General features: G+C 50.5%; 1 protein-coding gene across 2 annotated transcripts in view; it reads left to right on the top strand.

The window, feature by feature from the left end:
- The first annotated feature begins 1,207 nt into the window (after positions 1-1,207).
- The window catches only part of ITGB5 (integrin subunit beta 5), a 113,423-nt gene continuing 94,431 nt past the window's right edge, over positions 1,208-20,199 (top strand). For both annotated transcript variants that reach the window (XM_059391119.1, XM_059391118.1), the window contains exons 1-2: positions 1,208-1,711; positions 13,462-13,547. In XM_059391119.1, coding sequence (XP_059247102.1) covers positions 1,642-1,711; positions 13,462-13,547 — 156 coding nt within the window. In that variant the 5' untranslated portion in view covers positions 1,208-1,641. The remainder of the gene's footprint in view (positions 1,712-13,461; positions 13,548-20,199) is intronic.

The following is a 20,199-nucleotide window of genomic DNA, read 5'->3' as shown; positions in this document are numbered from 1 at the left end:
GGGGATGTTATGGAGTGCAATGCTGGCATGCAGTTTAAGGACGAAATGCTGGCTCTCAGATTTGGAGCTCTGCCCCTCTAGGCACAGCATATTACAGGAATAAGTTTACTTCCTGGGGGCATCAGGGCCCCACCTTGGCAGAGCCTGGGAGCGGAAGGGGGCACAAATGAAGATTAAATTCTAAACTCCTTCATCTGGGCTATTAGAACTATCTCCCGACCCTGGGAGCTATCACTTTGCTCTTTACTCCTTAACAGCTTCTGTTTTTAGTAAAGGCATTCTGAACCTTTCCGCAGGTATTCCAGCTCAGTCATTTCCTCCCGCAAATTAACACCTCTGTACCTCACTTTTCTCATCTGGGTAACAGTAGGGTTGTGGGGAGGATTATGGGAGTTAAGGTGGTAATTTAGAACAGTGCCTGGCTAGCAGAGCGTTCTCGGTCCGTGCCAGGCAACCTGTTACTATTGCTTTCCAGACGAAGGCCACCTCTTCCCTTCCTGCCTTTGAACCACTCGTGTTCGTTCGTTCATAGGGGTCCAGCCCAAGCCCACCTGTCCCTTCGCGCGCGCTGTCAGGGGAAGCTCCTCACTCTCAGCTCCCGGAGGCCATTTCAGAACTTGCTTAGATGTAAGGGATAAGCTAGCCAGAGCGTCTGTTTATCAGTTTAGCTCCACGAAAACCGCCAGCGTATCGAGATAAGGAAAGGGAAGGAGAGCGGCACGTCGCCCAGTCTCGAATCCTCGGAAAGGGCAAAGCGCTGTTCAGGGAAAAGCGGACATTGCCAGGGCCTCCACGCCCCACGTGTCCTCCCCTCCCGATCAAGCGCATCTCCTCGTATTACACCCGCGGGCGCCTCGGTCGCTCCTCCCGCGAGCGCGCGGCCGGCAATGCGACTTAGGTAGAAACCAGACGGCCACGGCGGGGTCTCGCCGTCCTGCTCTCCCTCCCGAAGTTTAGCAACCCAGAGTAATGGGGGCCGTCCTCCGCTCCCTCCCCGTGGCGCCCGGCTGCTAAGAAAGCACAGCGAAACCCTCCCTAGCGCCTTCGCCCCCCCGCCTGCGCTCGGGGAGGGACTTCCACCTGGGAGCCCGGGGCTCCCCGTCCCGGGCGGGTCCCAGCGAGGGGCGGAGCTGGCCCAGCCCGGAGCTCGCCCCGCCCCGCCCCGCCCCGCCCGGCTGTAAACTGACCGTGTGGCAGCCAGGCGGGGGCTTGGAAGGAGGGAGAAGGGGAGGAGAGAAGAGGGTGGAAAGTGGATCCTTGGCGGGCGGGAGGGAGGAAGGGAAGGGGCGGAGGCGGAGGGCAGAGTGTGGCTGAGCGTCCCGGAGCCCAAGTCGCGGTCCCTTCGCGGAGCCCGCCCCTCCCGGGCCTAGAGCCGCCCGCCGGGCCGTCCCGAGCCGCGACCTCCCCGCCCCCCACCCCGATCCCGGACAGCCCCGGGACTCGGCTGCGAGCGCTGCGGGAGGGATGGTGGCGGCAGCGCGCGGGTCAGCGCAGCCGCCAGCTTCTCCCGCCCGGCCGCGGGCGCTGTGAGCCGGGCATGCAGCTGCGGCCCCCGACCCTCGGCCCCAGCCCTCCGGCCCCGGCCCTGGGCCCCCGCGGAGCCCGCCGCCCGCGCCGCCGCTGAGGCCAGGCGCCCCCACCATGCCGCGGGCCCCCGCGCCCCTGTACGCCTGCCTGCTCGGGCTCTGCGCGCTCGTGCCCAGCCTCCCAGGTAAGCCGTGCCCCCGCGGCGCAGAGAAACTTTGTCCGGCGAGCAGCCGCCCGCAGGCAGCGTGGAAGGCCGGGCGGGGTGCGCTGTCGGAAGGGGAGAGCGTCTTCTGGGCCCCCCATGTGAGCGAGTCGCGGGGTGCGACCCGGCGGGGGGCTTGCGAAGTGCGTGCGCCACCCCGCGCGCAGCCTGCAGCAGCCCCGGCGCGCTGTCGTCCGCCTCGGGTCAGTCCCGGGCCGAGGAGGAGCCTTCCCTTCCTGTGTAAACAGCCTTGCCCGTCTGCTGACCGGCCCGCGTGCGCCCGCGCCTAGTGTCCGGGGAGGGCGGCCGCCAACCCTGCGCGGGGGCCGGAGCGCCGCAGTCCCAGGCACAAAGCGGCCCTTGTGGCCGGCCGGGGGCGGGCTGCCGGGGAGGCGCCGATAGATGCCGCGGGTGCCCCGGTGCTCAGAGAGGCGAAGGGCAGCAGGGCGGGGCGAGAGACCTGGAGTCCTGGCTCGAGCCGCGACTACTCCGGACAGGGTCGTCTCTTGGAACTGCGGGTGCTCAGGGTGCCTTAGCATGCCCTGGGGTTTCACTGCACCCAGGCCGACCGCCTGCCTTTAAAGTTGTAATCCCCTCGTTTCCTCCCCCAAGCCACCGCAAATCCCGGGGGAGACCGGCGTCCCAAGTCACAGCTCCACCTGGACTTCCCGATCTGATTGCTTCTGTCTGGCTTTATCCGGGGATTTACACGCACTCGTCCCCCGCCCCCCCCAACATTCCCCTAACTCTGGGGCGTTCTGGGCGGGAGGGTTAGGAGGTGTGCGATTGCTTTGGTGCGACTCTGCCAAGGGTTGGCAGCTGCGTGAGGAGCCCCCAGTTACCTGCTGTTAAGTTTTCCGAGTTGGGAGGCCCCAGAGGGAGGATGCTCTGCTTTGCGCCTGGCTGCCAGGCAGATAAGCTACCCCTAAGCCCTCCAAAAAAAGCAGGAAGTTCCGATCTTTCCCCTTTCCCGGAGGAAATAATTGTGTGCTGGGGTGCTTCGTTGCTCCGTGGCCTTGCACACCGAAGATACTTGATTGCTCTTGTGCCTGGCTGCCAAGCCAGAGGGGACTGCTCCCCCTTGGCCCCTCATTTAGGAAGGCAGTTGAAGGTTTACCCCTGAGAGAAGGACGGTTCTGGGCACACAAAAACTTCCTTTACGCTCGAATTCAGACTTAATACTCTAGCAAGATTTCTTTAATGGGAAAATAATCACTCTGGAGCTTGGAGCAGATCAGTGGTTTCCAAAAACCCATCTGGCAGCCAGAGCGCATTGATGTTTTCCTGCGTCCTCAGGGAAATGGGAAGAGAAAGATGAAGCTGGTGTCAAACCCAGGAGTTTATCTTTGGCAGTGGTTCCCTGCCTCGCAAGGACTGTCCTTCAATTTGAAATTATGTCTTTTTTATTTTTGGTGCGAAAACTTCTTTTAATGATGTATAGTGATGTTAGAGGTATTTTTTCTTTTTGGCAAAGTAAAAAAATCTGGCCATCCGGTATAAAGAGGCCACCCCTGCCTCTGTTTCTGTTTGTTTTCTTCTGTTCTGTTCTTCATGTTCTGTGAAGTCCCAGAGTTTGGAATTTGCTAAAGGAGAGGATTTCTGAGTTTCCCTACAGCTTGACATTCTCTGATTCTAATAAAAACTCACATGCTTCCAGTTGTGAAGAATTCTTTTCATATTGCTTTGCATTTGTGTTGTGGTTTCTGTTTTTCACAGTTCACGTGCATCTTCACGACCATCTCCATTCTTTCTGCAGGCCCCAAAGGGTGAAGTGACTTGCCCACTCTCCTTGTCCCTGATCTCAAAGCTTCTCAGTCTGGGCCCCTTTGTCCCACAGGACACAGCCTAGGCTGGGAGAAAAGTGTGGAGCCATCATGGTTTCTCTCCAACTCTTCCAGAGCCCGCTTTTCTTCTGCTGTTGCCCTGTGAGAGCTCAGCCAGCCCTCTGCGGGCCAGCAGAGCTAAGGTACAGCAAGCCCATCGCTGGCTTCCAGACGTGTCCTCTCCCTCTTAGCCCTGGAGCTTCTCAAGGTTAGATTGGGGCTGACTCACATCTGTGTGATTTCTCCTAGTGGCCCAGTGTTGCTTCTAACAGAGTGTCAAACACAGTTTTCCTTTCCTCTTCCTTCCCTTCACTTCTCTCCCTCTCAAAGCACCTCAGGTACTTTTATCCCCAGAGCGTGTTTCTGTCTTGCTACTAGGAACATGACTGGAAAGAAAAACCTTCATTGTCCAGTGAAAGGAGGAGGAGAACTAGGGGCGCCTGGGTGGCTCAGTGGGTTAAAGCCTCCGCCTTTGGCTTGGCTCAGGTCATGATCCCAGGGTCCTGGGATCGAGCCCCACATCGGGCTCTCTGCTCCTAGGGAAGCCTGCTTCCTTCTCTCTCTCTCTCTCTGCCTGCCTCTCTGCCTACTTGTGATCTCTGTCAAATAAATAAATAAAATCTTTAAAAAAGAAAAAAAGAAGAAGAAGGAGGAGGAAACTTGCAGGGCCATGCCTAGCCGGGTGTCCTGAGACCAGGGGCCTTGCTGTCCATCTGTTGCTTTCACCACACTTCCATCCCTGTGCCTAATCCAGCAGAAAGCAGACTTTTAATTTAAGAGGCTCATTCCAAACAAGTCCCGGGCAGGCTGACAACCACCCTCTGCCCTTGTCCCAGCGTTATCTCCTGCTCTTCTCATCCCATCCCGTGGCCCAGAGCCTCCAGACAGGACCTTTGGACACAGAAACCTTCCCACAGAACCAGGGAAGAGTTTCTTTGGGTCTTTGCCCTTCCAGAAGGAAGGGGGGGTGGGTAGCATTGATCTTGCTGCTGGAACTGGAGTCATGTTTGCTGTCATCGTTCATGAAAAAAAAAAAAAAACCCCAAATGTTCTTTTAGGAAATGCCCTGCAAATTAGAATGCTCTGAATCTTAAGAGAGGGCCCTTTATTCTGTTCTGTGGGCTCCTGTTGGCAGCACTCTCCCCTGCACCACAGGTTCCAGGGCCTGTGAGGGGGCTGCTGGAATTGGGCCTTGGCTTTGTACCTCTCTCCAGGTGACCCAGCCTGGGTTTAGAAATAACAGGGCAGCAGGGTCCAGACAGTGGCCTTTGGTTTGGGGATTGCTCTTTACCTCAGGTATTTGCGTCTTAGCCCCCACCATCCTTGAATGAGGGGGGTGGTTTATAAAGGGGATTGAGGCAGAAGAGGGCAGGGTCTAATTAGGTCTAATTAGTATTCTCCTTCTGCTTGTTCTCCGTGCTTATTGCGCTACTGAGGCAACGGAGAATTACAATATCTAAGTAGTTGGCAGAAGGCTTTCTGTGCCCGCCTGCCCTGGTTACTGGTTTCACTTCTTCAGCTGGCTCCTGGAACGGTTCTGAAAAGTTTGAACGATGTCCGTAACCCAGCACAGTTACGCACCGCTTCAGTAATGGCGTCGCTTTCCTGCGGCAGCGTGCAGCTGGGTTCGTAGGGCGGTGGGTCTCTTTTTTCTCTTTTCCCAGGTGTTTTCTGTTGCCTGGGGCAGGGGGGAAGGCTTCAGAAAGCCTACTGCTATAGTTTGTTTGCTTTCTTTCCCGTGGCAATGGGATTAGTGGGCTTTATAGATATAAAGGAATACTTTATTTATAGGCACCCACTGTTTGTAAGGCTGCCTCTTGCTTCTGTTGAATGCAGGGTTTGATTCCTGGGCCCCCTGGTGAAAAGCTTGCTCCAAGGCAGGCCTTGACGCATCCCTTATGTGGTGGCGAGGTGGGAAGGTGTGTGTGGCACGCAGCCCTTACTGGATTCCACCCCCCGCCCCCCCCCCCTGCCCCCCCCTCCCCCCCCCCCCCCCCCCCCCCCCCCCCCCCCCAGATGGGGCCTGCTCCTGCACTTGTCCCCTTTTCCTGTTTGTAGCTCTCACTCAGAGTGATTCTGTTAAAACTCAAGTCAGATCCTGTTGCTCTGCTTAAAACCCTCCAGTGGCTTCCAGGAGTCCTGACAGTGTCCAGCCAGGCCTCTGCATGCACTCTGACTTCCCTGACTTTATGTTTCTGGCCATTTCTGCTGGTGCCCTCAGCTCTCTCTGTTCCTTGCAGAGCAGCAGGCTCCTTCTGGGGCCTGGGATACACCCCTTCCTCCCCGTAGCTGCAGAGCCAGCTGCCTCCATCCTGCAGCCCTTTCTTGGTGGTCTCTCAGCTGAGGTGTCCCTGGCCACTCCCAACTCAACCTCCTGCCCCACATTCCTCCAGCCTCTTTTCTTTAGGGATTTTTCTCTGCAGACCTCATCCTCTCTGGTACTCTCCGATCTTGTGTAGTGTCCGTCGCTTCCTGCGCACACAAGGAGGATTCTCCTCTGACCAGAACCTAAGCACTGTGAGAGCCGGGAGCTGTTGACTTTCTTTATCATTGTGTCCTCCCTCCTTAGGATGGTGCCTGAGGCACACGGTTCAATGCTTGGATGAACTTGAGTCTTGGGGAGGGCGGGTGGGGCTTGTTCTGTCCTCTGCTCTTTGCTGCCTTCTATAAGCAGTCTGGAGGTCAGGGACTGTGCATGCAGTGTACTAATAGGAGACATTCTGGGAGGGAAAGGACACGTTTGAATGTGTCAGGTGTCTAGAGCTGGAGGAGGTGATAGAGGCCATGGACCGCCCCGTCTGAGGCCTGGAAAGGATAAGTGATGTGCCAGAGGTCATGGAGGCAGGAAGTGGCTGAACCAGTGCTTGGATCTTTCCTGCCCAGGGTAGCCTCTCCTCACCCCCTAATTGCAGCCCAAATGTCCCTCCTCTGTGAAGCCTTCTCAGCATCCTTTAGGTAGGTGGAATTGGCTTCTCCTTCCCTTGCTCCCATAGCACATTCTGTGAGACTAAAGGCTGGCAGAGAGGGGAGGGGGTCCCCGTCACCTGCTGGGTGGCAAATTGCTCAGGTGTCATTTACCTTTAGGTTCCTGGTACAATTGCAATGGACCCCCTGCCCCTATCCCCCTACCTTATGGTTTCAGTATATTTAGAAAACCCCTCAACTTTCTAAAAATGTAAAGCAGTTTTAGATTTATAGAAAAATAAAGAGGGTAGTACAGAGAGTTCCTATATACCCCACATCCAGTTTAGCCTATTTATTAACGTCTTCTCTTAGTATGGTACATTTTTTTCAATTAATGAATCACACTGATAACATTATTATAAACTAAAGTTCATACTTTATTTTATTTATTTTTATTTATTTATTTTTTTGGAAGTAGGTTCTATGCCCATCATGGAACTTGAACTCGTGACCCTCAGATCAAGAGTCCTGTACTCTGCTGACTGAGCCAGCCAGGCGCCCCTGGAGGTCATACTTTATGCAGATTTCTTTCTTTTACCTGGTGTTTCTCCTGTTCTAGGTCCATTCTGGATGCCACCAAAACTGAGTTGCCTTGTCTCCTTAGGCTCCTCTTGGCTTTGACAGTTTCTCCGTCTGTACCCGTTTTAGATGACCTTGACAATTTCGAGGATACGTTTTGTAAATTGTCCCTCTGTTGGGATTTGTCTGATGTTTTTCCTCATAATTAGACTGGAATTATGGGTTTTCGGAGGAGGCCATAGAGGTAACTAGTTGCCTTTTTAAAAATTATTTTTGAACAGATAATATAGTCACATGATATTTTTATGGTGTAACAGCTATATAGTGAGAAATCTGTTTTCCGTTCTTATTGCCCATCAGTCTAGCATGTTGTCCTGACCCCTTCCTGGCACAGACTGTCCCTGTTAGGTTTCTTAATGTATCCAAAGTGTTTTCTCTGTGTGTGTTACAAATGTCTCTCCCCTTATGTTTATTGAAAGATAGCACTGTCCAACTGTTGTATGTCTTATCTTTTATTTTTAACTTAGTGATATGTCAAGGTGAGCTTCCTGTCAGTATCTAGGGAGCACACACATTCTTTTTTAAAGCTGCATCTTATATGCAATCATATGAATTGGGTTTTTTGGTTTTTTTTTGACTTGGAATTTTATCATTATAAGGGGGCAGGAGAAGAAACCTTTTTTCCCCCTTTCAAATACATCCATGCAGATGGCAGATCTTTAAACCATACTGAGTTGAGGGTGCAGATTATGTGCCTCGGGCCCCAGTCCTGGAGTAGGCACAAGGTCATGTGGGAGGGCCGCTGGCCCTTCACAATGCTCCGCTGTCAGACCTGGGACAAGTCCCTTAACCAATGAATTGGGGTTTTAAAAATACAAGTCCTGTCTATCAAGCTGGATGTTCTGCAGCTGTGTGACTTTCAGAAAGGCAGTCTAAGATGGGAACTGAGATCAGGGCTTCCCAGGGCATATTTATAGTTTATGGTAACATGTTTGGGTCAATGACTGTTTAGTTGCTAGGTTCTGAACCAGAAACATTTTGTCTCCCGTGTGCGAATGTGTGTGGAGGGTGGTTCAGGGTATGGGGAGAGGCACTCCAGGGGCTTGTCACTTTTTTAAAAATCAAAACCAAACAATAATGAAATGTTTTTATTTTCTGTTGTCTTGACAACAGTGACTAAAATGTAATTTAGGACCACAGGAAGCCCACTTCCCACCTGAATCATGATGGTGACACATACACAAACTGTTCTGAATATCATGATCTGTTATTGTTCGTGTGTTTTGTGGCGGTAGTATACACCCTATATCCTCATGATGCTTTTCCCACTGTCCCAGCTGAGTAGCATCTTGTCTCTTCTCCCCCTGCCAGTACCGGGTCCTTCCAGCTCAGTACTAGTTTCTGTTCTCCCTCTGAATGTCTCAGATCAGGAAGTTCCACCTGCTGGATGTGTGCTTTAGTAAGTGTTGTCTGACCTTGGACATGTAGGGTGGACGGAAATGGGGAGAAGCTGCCCGGAGGGATGCTAGCAGGAGGCCCCTGCAGGACTCTAGATCAAGTGCAGAGGGCTGGCGTGGGCACTGTAGGGCAGGAAGGGGCAGGCAGGAAGGGCTGGATTAGGAGAAGCATTTCATACATCTTGAAGGAATGATCAACCGGACATGCTAGCTGCCTGGATATGATTGATGACAGAGAGCAGTGAGTCAATGAGTTTCGGAAGGAAAACATATTTTTAGATTATGGTTTGCAGTAAACCCTGGCTTCAGAGATATTAAGGGCTGCAGGCCATTGCAGTGGGGCTGGAAATAGTCACAGTGCAAACCAAGAAAAGATGTGGCCACCGTCTGGTCCACCAGCGCCTATTTCCATGACCTAGACACGACACTTTGACATTTGTGAACTCTAGCTGTTTGGCTTTTTATTCATTGCTTCCGCCCTTTCAAAATGATGTCGGTGCCGAGTGACTCATCCAGCCGAATCCAAACTCTGCAATATTATTAGGTGGAGAGAAGAGTGATGCCAAAGGGAGGAAGTCGGGCACTGTGGTGTCCATCAGCGCCCGTCTAGGCTCTGGGTTCTGGGAGTGCCTGTCCGCTACCTGCTGCCTGTCACCCTGAGCTCCCCGGGAGCAAGGCTTGGCCCAGCCGTCTCTGATTCCATATTTTGCTAGCGTCCCCTAGTCCAGAGCTTAGCATTTAGTGCGTGCTTAGTGCAGGCTTTCTTGAATTTGGATGTGTCCCAGTAGCAACCTCATTCTAGAGGAATCATTTTGGGTGCAGTAAAATGACTTTACTGTTGCCTGTGAATATGCGATGGTAATAGAAGCAGTTAGTAAAGCAGGACAATAAATATTTTACAGTCGTTCAGTATGTTTTCATAGCAGATGTCTGTCATATCCTTTGAGCCACATCAGTATTACGTCCAAGATCTTTTAGGCTGGCAAGAAGACCAGAGCCCCTTCTGTCTGGGTCAGAACGGAGGAGCCCTTATTGTCCTGAGCTCAAGACCCATGATCCAAATTCCTAAATCTCACTGATGAGGCCCTGGTTATTAGAAAGTGGTCTTTGTGAATTTCTAGGGGTTGAAGCAGAGACATAAATGAGACACCTGACTTCAAATTCCTCCCTGATTGAGGGCCTGTTATAGCTCCTTGCCAGAACCCTGGAATTCACTGGTTATGTGTCCCTGAGTCTGGGATGGTTTCTGGATTGCCAGGCCTCCCCCATATGGGCACTCGCTAGGCAGCATCCCTTCTGACTTCTTTGTTACTCTCATTTTCACCTCTAAGATGAGCTGACTTGACTACCTCATTTTAAGACATTTCTAGTTCTGAGGGTCTGCAGTTCCATGGTTTTATGGAAATGACTTCATGCGCCGAAGGAAACGATTGCTACAAGGGTCCAAGTTTGTACTTGTAAGGAGAGCAGGGGAAAGTCACTTTCATCCGCAGTTTGACCCCCCTCACCCTACATTTGGGTTTCTGACACGTGAGGAGATTTGACCCCAAAGTAGAACTGGCATTTTCAAACTCTTTCTGCACACACTTCTTTTTTTTTTTTTTTCTCCTTAAAAGCTTAAGTGCCTATTTAAAAGTCATCAAGTGAGGGGTGCCTGGGTGGTTTGGTGGGTTAAAGCCTCTGCCTTCAGCTCAGGTCATGATCCCAGGGTCCTGGGATCGAGCCCCATATTGGGCTCCCTGTTCAGTGGGAGCTTGCTTCCTCCTCTCTCTCTGCCTGCCTCTCTGCCTACTTGTGATCTCTTGTCTGTCAAATAAATAAATAAACTCTTTAAAAAAAAAAGTCATCAAGTGAGTGGATTCACATTAAAATGAGAAAGGAATTTGTTGGGGTGAGCAGGAGGCAGGCAGGCCCAAATTCCCAGTGGGGGTTGGATTCAGAGACCTTCTTGGTTAGTGTTTAGACCCCGAAAGGGCTCTTCTTGCTGAAATGAGGTTATGCATGATGGTTAGTCCCAGCATGTTTCTCCTGAGAAATGTGTTCCAAGGCCAGGTCTAGGCCTGGCGGTGAGATTGGGGTCCCCCAGCTCTGGGGGTGTGGTGGCTGATTGGGACCAGGGGCTCAGAGTTCAGGATTGAGGTCTCTGCCTAGGGGAAAGCTTCTGATTTACCTGCTCTGGGCCTCCGAAGCCACCCCTCCTTTATTCCCAGCATCTCTGGTCCTGCCAGTTTCTCATCCCTTCTATCCCGGTGGCCATTCTTATCCCAAATGGTATTTGTTCTCTCTAGTGTTCCTCGGGATGACACAGTACGGTTCCCTGTCACTTCATTTCTGTTTTTACTGCTAGTGACAGGGAAGAAGCAGGGAGTTAAAATAAACAAATTGGGGAAATGCTACATCTTCAAGATGTCTTGAAATAACTGTTCTCCCCTTTCCCCCAGATCTTTAAAAAAATTTTTAATCCCTATATTTTTTAAATTTTGTTTTTTAATTTAAATTCAGTTAGCCAACATACAACAACAACATCATTAGTTTCTGATGTAGTGTTCAGTGATTCATTAGTTGCATGCAACACCCGGTGCTCTTCCCATCATGTGCCCTCCTTAATGCCCGTCATCCAGTTACCCCATCCCCTCATCCCCCTCCCCTTCCACAGCCCTCAGTTTGTTTCCCAGAATCTCGAGTCTGTCATGGTTTGTCTCCACCTCATTTCTTCCCATTCAGTTTTCCCTCCCTTCCGCTGTGATCCTCTGCGCTATTCCTTATGTTCCACATATGAGTGAAACCATATGATAATTGTCTTTCTCTGATTGACTTATTTCACTTAGCATAATCCCCTCCAGTTCTATCCATGTTGAGGCAAAAGTTGGGTATCCAACGTTTCTGAGGGCTGAGTAATATTCCATTGTATAATGAACCACATCTTTATCCATTCACCTGTCAGTGGACCTCTCGGCTTCTTCCACAGTTTGGCTGTTGTGGCCATTGCTGCTGTGAACATTGGGGTGCATTTTCCCCTTCTTTTCACTACATCTGTGCTTTTGGGGTATACACCCAGTAGTGCAGTGGCTGGGTTGTAGGGTAGCTCTATTTTTAACTTGTCGAGGAAACTCCATACTTTTTTTCTGGAGTGGCTGCAACAGCTTGCATTCCCACCAACAGTGTCAGAGGGTTCCCCCTTCTCCCCATCCTCGCCAAAGTTTGTTATTCCCTGTCTTGTTAATTTTAGCCATTCTAACTGGTATAAGGTGGTATCTCATTGTGGTTTTGATTTATACTTCCATGATGACAAGTGATATGGAGCATTTTTTCACATTTCTGGTGACCATTTGTATATCTTCTTTGGGGAAATGCCTGTTCCTGTCTTCTGCCCATTTCTTGACTGGCTTATTTGTCTTTTGGGCACAATAATTGTTTCTATGGTACAATAATTGTTTTATGAACTTAGTGGAGTTCACTATATTTACTCTTCCATTCTCCCTTTTAATCTTTTTGGCTCTGCTTTCCCATTATACATTGGGCCCTTCTTTGTATGGCTGGTGGCTCTCCATTTCTTTTTTCCATTGATTCAGTGGGCCTCTCTCCTTCTGACATGACTAGGAGAAACAAGTGGGTCCCATAGGGCTAAGAGGGCTGAATAGAGTCATTTTCATTCAGAGAAAAACCAACATGTTCTGCTCATGATCAAAAGAAATGTGTGGTTGACCTTTCTGAGGAAGGGAATAGAAGGGAGGATATGTTTCATCAGGTTGAGGAAGGATGGGACTGGTTGTGGGTTGGGGAGTGGGGGAGGGGGAAAGCGGGTTGAACTTCACCATCACAATTCAGCCTGCCTCTGGGTGCCCGGATTAATGGAAGAGAGGGGGTAGGCCTTGGCTTGAAATAAGTAACTTCTACAATGATAGAGAAGTTTCCTTCTGATCTTGGTTTCTAGATTTGATCAGGGATGGGTTTTAGATTTGATCAAGTGCCTTTTCATTACCCAGTGAGGTGAGGATTGGATTTTCCGATTTGACATACTGGTAGGTGTATCGAATTAAGGAATTTTCTTTATCTTAATCCAACATTGTATTCCATGGGTACTTTCTTCTTTAAGGGTCTGCTGGCTTCTTTCGGTGCACTTGGATTTGATGTGATAGTATCTGATTTAGGATTTTCTTATCTTATGCCTGAAGGTGATCAATCTGTTCTTCCTTTTTCTTCCTGTCTTTTTTTTTTTTTTTAAGATTTTATTTATTTATTTGACAGACAGAGATCACAAGTAGGCAGAGAGGCAGGCAGAGAGAGAGAGAGAGAGAGGGAAGCAGGCTTCCTGCGGAGCAGGGAGCCTGATGCGGGGCTCGATCCCAGGACCCTGAGATCATGACCCGAGCCGAAGGCAGCAGCCCAAACCACTGAGCCACCCAGGCGCCCCCTGTCTTTTTTTTTTTAATTTATTTTATTTGTTTATTTGAGAGAGAGAGAGGGCAGAAAGCTACAGTGAGAGGGAAAAGCAGACTGATTGCTGAGCAGAGAGCCATGAGGGACTTGATCCCAGAGATCATGACCTGAGCCGAAGGCAGAAGCTTAACTGACTGAGGCCACCCAAGTGCCCCTCTTTCTTTCTTTCTTTTCTTCTTCTTCTTCCTTTTTTTTTTTTGTACCATTTCTTTTTGTCATTTTGGGTGGATTAAGTGTGATGAGGCCTTCACTGAGGGAGGACCTACTGTATTATGGGGATGGAAATCCAAGTGGGTCTAGGAGAAGAAATGGGAGTTGCTAACACAGTGTGCATGCTTCAAAAAACACCTGTGCTTCGTCTCAGCGGCTGTCCCTTAACCTGCCCTTGGCCCAGAGGCCTGTACCCTTCAACCTTGCCCAGACTCCCTGCTGAGAACAGACGTTACTCCTCTTCCCACCCCATTCAAAGGCCTCATCAGTAAGCTTTATGGCCAGGAACCCATTGGTGCCTCTCTATCTTTCTTCAAAGGTCTCAACATATGCACTAGTGGAAGTGCCACATCATGTGAAGAATGTCTGTTAATCCATCCAAAATGTGCCTGGTGCTTCAAAGAGGTACGTGGTGGTGTGTGGTGGGAGTGGGGGGTGGGGGGAGGTGGCGGTGAGGAAGGGGTGGGAGAGGGGGGAGGGAGTAGGGGTCGCGCTACGCCCAGCACCCCAGTTGACTATGCAGAGATGGGGTGAACAGATTCTGCAAGCTGCCTCTTCTCTTTCCCAGGGCAATGACAAAGCTGCCTTTTTATAACAGAAATTCAGTTGGGTCTTCAGATGGTGTTGAGTGTTTTAATCCTATTTTAGGAAAACAAGACCTTCCTTCCCTTTTGTGGGGGAGCCAGTTATGACTCTTGTCTAGTTTCCTGCGATTTGGTAAAAGATCTGAGCATGTGAAGGGAGTTTGTTGTTTAATAGTTGAAAACGTGGGCGGGTGGGTAGTGTGTGGATGGAGGCCAGTCGTCTTCATGTGGCTTATGTGGGGATAGGAATATTATGACTCGGCCTTTGTGGTATGATTAAAAGTCACGGTTGCTGTTTCTTTAGGCCCCGTAAGAAGGGTTACAAGTTCGGAGAGATGTTAGACATATTGCTGTCGTAAAGTAGTACAAACCTTGGAGCGTGGTGAGCTCATCAGCAAGTGATCAATTTCTAAAACTCCTGTCTTGACGGAAAATTCCGGCTCACTTTTTGAAATTGTTGTTAGAACCACCAGGCACAAACTCTCCTTGCACGAATGTACTGTTAAGGTGGTTTTTTTTAAAAAAAAAAAGTTTTATTTATTTATTTTAGAGAGAGAGTGCTCAAGGTGGGGGTGGGGGGCGGGGAGCAGAGGGAGAAGGACAGGTAGACTCTGCGCTGAGGGCAAAGCCCGACAATGGGGCTCGATCCCATGACCGTGAGATCATGACCTGAGCTGAAACCAAGAGGCAGACACTTAACTGACCGAGCCACCCAGGCACCCCTGTTAAGGTTATTTTTTAAAGAAGCTAAGACCTGCCATCTTGGATTGGCTCAGTCTTTGCTGTTCAGTATGCAGTGCCCATCAGGACAAGAGATGGCATGGAAGGCTGAGCATCTTTGCCTCAATGCAGCCTCAGAGGTCTGGGGATGGGTTCAGCCTTTGATGGCTACAGATGGTCATGTGTGGAGCCCCACCAGTACCCCACACCTTGTATATAGTATTAATGAAAATTGAAGGCTCAGAGAGGTGACGTGATTTTTTTTTTTCAAGGCCACACACTGTGCCAAAGCCGGATTTTAGAGCCCAGGCTCTTACCCTTTGGCTACTCGGCCTCTTACATGTGATGTCTATAGAATTTTTTCTAGTGGAGAGTAGGATTAAACTAAATAAATGATCCCAACCACAATAAGTTTATTCCAGTAAATCTTCCCAATATATGAAAACTTCATTGTATTTGTGCTTAATTGTGTTTGTTGTGAACTTTCTTTAAAACCTTTCACTGGCATTGTATGTCCCCATTGTCCCTTGCCTGCCTCCAGGACTTTAGTCAGAGGGAACTACCCTGAAGATCTGCCAGAAAGCCCCGCCCGGTGGACACCCTCATGGTTTTCCCTGTGTTGCTCCTTTGCCTAGAAGGCCTTCCTGGCTTCCTAGACATAACCATCTACCTCTTCATCCATCAGTCTGCCCAGGCCCTTTGGTATGAGACTCTCTCTGTCTTCCAGAATGTTGGGGCATGGCTTTTATCTATTTTCTTCCTTGCTGCATCCCCAGTACCTAGAGTGTTGTCTGGCACACAGTAGTTGCTCAATAAGTATTGACTGAAGGATTTCATTGGATTGGTATTTATTGTGTGTCTGCATGTGCAGGCCATGACCCCCTCTTCATCTCCCTGTATTCCCTACTTCCTTGATAGCACTGATAACCTTTTATTGTATTAATTTGTTTTTATGCCCGTGACTAACTAAATTGTTGTCTTCTTAGAAACCTAAACTATGTCTTATTCATCTTGACTCCTCAGATCTAGCCCAGAATCTGGCAGAAATTCATAGTTGATAAAAGAGATGGGCTTGGGTGCCAGGGTGGCTCAGTGGGTTAAAGCCTCTGCCTTGGACTCAGGTCGTGATGTCAGGGTCCTGGGATCAAGTCCCGCACTGGGCTCTCTTCTCAGCAGGGAGCCTGCTCCCCCCACCCACCTCTCTGCCTACTTGTGATCTCTGTCAAAAAAAAAAAAAATGGGCTTAAAAAACATGTAGTTAGAAAACCAAAGTTTATTTTTTATTTTTTAAAGACTTTATTTATTTGAGAGAGAGAGCGTGAGTAGAGAGGAGGGGCAGAAGAAGAGGGAGAAGCAGGCTTCCTGCTGAGCAGGGAGCCCGGCGTGGGGCTCTACCCCAGGACCCTGACATCACAACTTGAGCTGAAGTCAGATGCTTTACTGACTGAGCCACCCAGGCACCTCTAGAAAACCAAAGTTTGAATCTCAGTTTTGCCATGCTTTGCTCCCAGTTGTGTGATGTGTCAGATGCTAGTGACAATGCCACCCTCCAGCGTTCTTGGGGGTATAAAATGAGATGAGTGCAGAGAGGAGTCTCGAGAGGAGTCTCGGATAGGACTGCTGATGAACGGAATGAGTGTTACCCAGCACACTGCCCCTGTCATCCACGGTATCGTCTAGTAAATGGAAGCAGTGGGACCTGGAAGCCAGGGTCAGCTGTCTGCGTCAGGTTTCTTCCTTTCTTGGGCTAGTACTTCCAGGACTCTGATATGCCTTGCATTCCCTGGGCCCACACCTGGGTTTCCTCGCTAGCCCAGCGGGTTGCCTGGGCTTACATGGAGCCTGGGTCTTGGCTGCAGAAGTCCCTGTGATGCCTGCGTGGCAATGCCGCTTCCCATTTTCTTTGGGGGGTGAACTGCCCTCAGGATGTGAGTGTGTTTCAGGGAACTGGGTTTGGACAGTTCAGGAATGCTTTCTGGTCGACCTATGCACTTTAGCAAGACAGAGTAAGTGTGGTCGAGTGCCTTCCTAACCGTACATGCCAGGATGGTATTAGAGAGGTCAGGTATCTGCCATGAGCACATGACGAGTGTGCACCCGAGGGCTGGTCCCTCGGGGATGGTGAGGGAGGGCCAGCTTGCTGACTGGTGGGTTTGTGTGGATTCTGCCCCACCCACCTCTTGTGACCGCACACCATGCACACCAGTGCGGAGTCATTGGGAGACATCCTCCATCGGGACTCCCTAGCTCTTGATCTCGTAGTGCTTTTATTTTACTTGAGGTGGGGCGGGCAGCCTCACTCTGCGTTTAACATTCCTTGTAAACTAATTCCACCTCCTCTCCCTCGTCTGCCCTGCTGTTCCTGTGGTATTGAATTGGAGGTATTGAATTGGAGTCTGCTGGCGTCGGGCTCCCACTCAGCATTTCTTGCTAGTTTTCTATTCCATTCTGCTGCATGACCCTTTTTTTTTTTTAAGATTTTATTTTTGGGGTACCTGGGTGGCGCAGTCTTTTGAGCCTCTCTTTTTTTTTCTTTTCTTTCTTTCCTTTTTTTTTAAAAATCTGAGCAAGAGAGCATGCGTGAGAGCAGAAGCAGGAGGAGCCCCAGAGGAAGAGGGAGGAGGAGATGTCCAGGGAGCAGGGAGCCAGATGTGGAGCTGGACCCTAGGACCCTGGGATCATGACTTGAGCTGAAGGCAGCTGCTTAACTGACTGATTCACCCAGGTGCCCTGAGCATCTGATTCTTGATTTCATTTTCAGTCATGATCTTAGCATCAGGGGATCAAGCCCTGCATTGGGCTGCATGCTCAGCACAGAGCCTGCTTGCGTTTCTTTTCCCCTCTCCCTCCCCCTCACCCTGTGCATTTCTCTCTCTCTCTCTAATAAATAAATAAATCTTTTTTAAGAATTTGAAAATGAAAAGATTTTTTTTTTTTTTTAAGATTTCTATTTATTTATTTATTTGACAGAGATCACAAGTAGGCAGAGATGCAGGCAGAGAGAGAGGAGAAAGCAGGCTCTCCGTGGAGCAGAGAGCCCAATGTGGGGCTTGATTCCAGGACCCTGGGACCATGACCTGAGTCGAAGGCAGAGGCTTTAACCCACTGAGCCACCCAGGCGGCCCCCAAAAAAGATAATAGAGTTGCCAGACTTTCTGGTACTCTGAGACCAGGAGTGCGGGAGGCCGCCTCTCCTTGCCTGTCCTTACCTGTTCCCACGGCACCCCTCACCCCTGTCCTTAATTCATTCTTCATGACACCTCCTTGGCCCTTGCTTCTCGGCCAGTGTGAGCACTTAGGGTACTGTTGTCCTGCACTGGATAAAACCCACAACAAATTCCATCAGTGTATCAGCCATTTTGTCTGCCTTTTTTTTCAAGTGGAAATCTGCCCCTGATCTCAGCCTGTGAGCCTCTCAACCCAGCTGGCTGTGAGAGGAGTTTGTAGGGCAGAGTGTGTATATGCTTTTCCCCCAAGGCCCAGGGCAGCCCTCCTTCTCTCCATTTACACTTCCTGGCCGACCACCTAGTCCTGTCGCTCTTCCTACATGCAGGGAGAGCCAGTAGACTGGATCCAGCTGTGTGCCCAGGGAGATGGGGAGCACAGGGTTCATGCTGGGAGCAGGGGGCCACTGTGGCTTGTAGGAGGATGGTAGTTTGGGAGAAGTGGGCAGGGCTGAAGGACCCAGACTCCTCGTGAGGGTAGAAAGCAGAGTCTGTGGGAGCAGAAGAGGAGAAGAAGACAGACTACAAGATTGCATGCAGGGCTGGGGGACTGGGGAGCCCATAGGGCAAGATGGTGAGACAGCTTGAGGTGATGTGGCCTTGGCCAGCACGGGCTGATGAAAAGCCAGAGGGAGAAGGACCAGGGACGCACGGCCACTGGCTTGTGGTGTGTAGATAGAAATGGGGTTGGAATGGAAGAAGCCTGTGAAAGTGTGGGCTGGGGTGAAGGGTGTTTGCCTTGGAGACAGACATGGAGAAGCAGAAATGAAGAGGTCAGTAGGGCTGGATGCAGGAGGAAGGAGACCATTTAGAGGCAGGAAAGCAAGACAGTGTTAGAGGTTCATTGGACACTTAGTGTCCAGTTGCAAGAAAGCAAGAAAGCCGGGGCAGCTAAGCCAAAACCACACCAGCATCCTGTTGTACAGCTTAGACAAGACCACAGTAGCATCCCGTAATGGGCTGAGTGGACTTTCGGGGGAAATTATGGTGGCCTGAAGGGCTATCAAGGGGACATGGCCTGTATTCTCATTTGAGCTGGGAGGAAATGAAAAAGAAATGAGCATTTGCTTTAACTCACATTAAATTACAGATTCTTTGAGAGAAAAGCTCTTTGTGGTCATGAAAGGAATAATCGTGGCCTGTTGTAGATGCTTCATAAATATTTGTTCAGTGAATTAAATGAGCTGCCTGAAAGCTGACAGAGGGATTTCTCCATCCCCAGGCAGAGGGTAGTGTGCTGAATGAACCCGATCGCCCTGGCCAGGGTGCGAGCCCTGGCTTGCACCGCAGGGAGAGAGATCTTGGTGAACAAAATGTCCTGGGAGTTAGGTGTTGCAGTGTGACAACCAGCAGTGGAGCTCGTCCTGTCCTCCGCATCATAGGTGGTGGAGGGGGGAAAGGGAACCAAGTTCCAACAACGTGCAAAGGCCAGTGTTGTAGCAAATTAAAAGGGATCTACATTTGGAACACTTTGTTGTCTTTTTATATTACCACAGGGTGACTAAAAGCCATAAAAGATGTTTCAACTTCCTGTTCCCATTTTGATGCTTCTCTTGGAAGTTTGCCTGTAATGCCGTTTCCTTTTATGAGCCCTCCGAGGGTTCCTGGAGGCCTTTCTGGAGACCGTGGACAGGCGGATGCTTCTGCCGTGAGCTGAAACTCCTTCCAGCTCAGAGATCAGGAGCACCTGCTCGCAGTTGTGCTGTGCCCCACCAGGAGCCCTTCCTGATACTGGTTTCCATGTTGAGATGAAGTCTCCCCACCTCCATCCGTAGCCGTTTTTCTACATAAGAAGAATATTTATCCTCTCAGTTTGAGAGGTGGCAGGCAGATCTCTGCCTTGGGGGCAGCAAGGAAACTCTAAATTCAGAGGGATGGGGTCTGGGGACCCAGCATTGGTTTCCTGCTGCAGCATTCAGCTGTGGCCTTGTTGAGATGAAAGGGAGGCAATGCAAAAAGCACTGGGGTCCAGGCAGCTGAAGCCAGGTGAACTTGGGTTTTTTGGATGAATTTAGGCATGAACTTTGGCATGTGGACCTCTGATTCCTCACCCACAGAGACCAGGGGCTGGCACCCGAGGATGCCTCGAGTCCCTTCCCTTTGGAACTTGCTGTCTTCTGGCACCTGGACGAGGGCCCGGGTGTCAGGTCCCTGGCATCTGAACAATGACCTAGGGAAGAGCTCCAGCATGGAGGGAGAGGAGAAGCCCTTGGACGTGTGGGGTTGGCCAGCTGGGCCTGCAGTATTCTCTGTCCTTTCCTTGGGCAGCAAGAGAGGAGTCGTGGCTCTTTTCAGACTCTGTGCCAGATGGACCTTCAGCTCTGTGGGAATCTCCCACCAATCTCCCACTCTCCCGGAGTAGCTGCCTTCCTCTCAGAAGGTCATTCATGCCTGCCAAGGCCAGAGGTGCCTCAGGGTGTCTTCGAGGCCTCAGACCCCTGGGACAGTGACGAGATTCAACATATAGGTAAAGATGTCCCAAAGACCGTGGAACAGTATCAGTGAAACCATTGGGCCCATCCCAAGTAA

The sequence above is a fragment of the Mustela nigripes genome, chromosome 2 (assembly GCF_022355385.1).
Source record: "Mustela nigripes isolate SB6536 chromosome 2, MUSNIG.SB6536, whole genome shotgun sequence".
NCBI lineage: Eukaryota > Metazoa > Chordata > Mammalia > Carnivora > Mustelidae > Mustela > Mustela nigripes.
The sequence above is the reverse complement of the archived record's forward strand: the minus strand, read 5'-3'. Positions and strand labels throughout refer to the sequence as shown.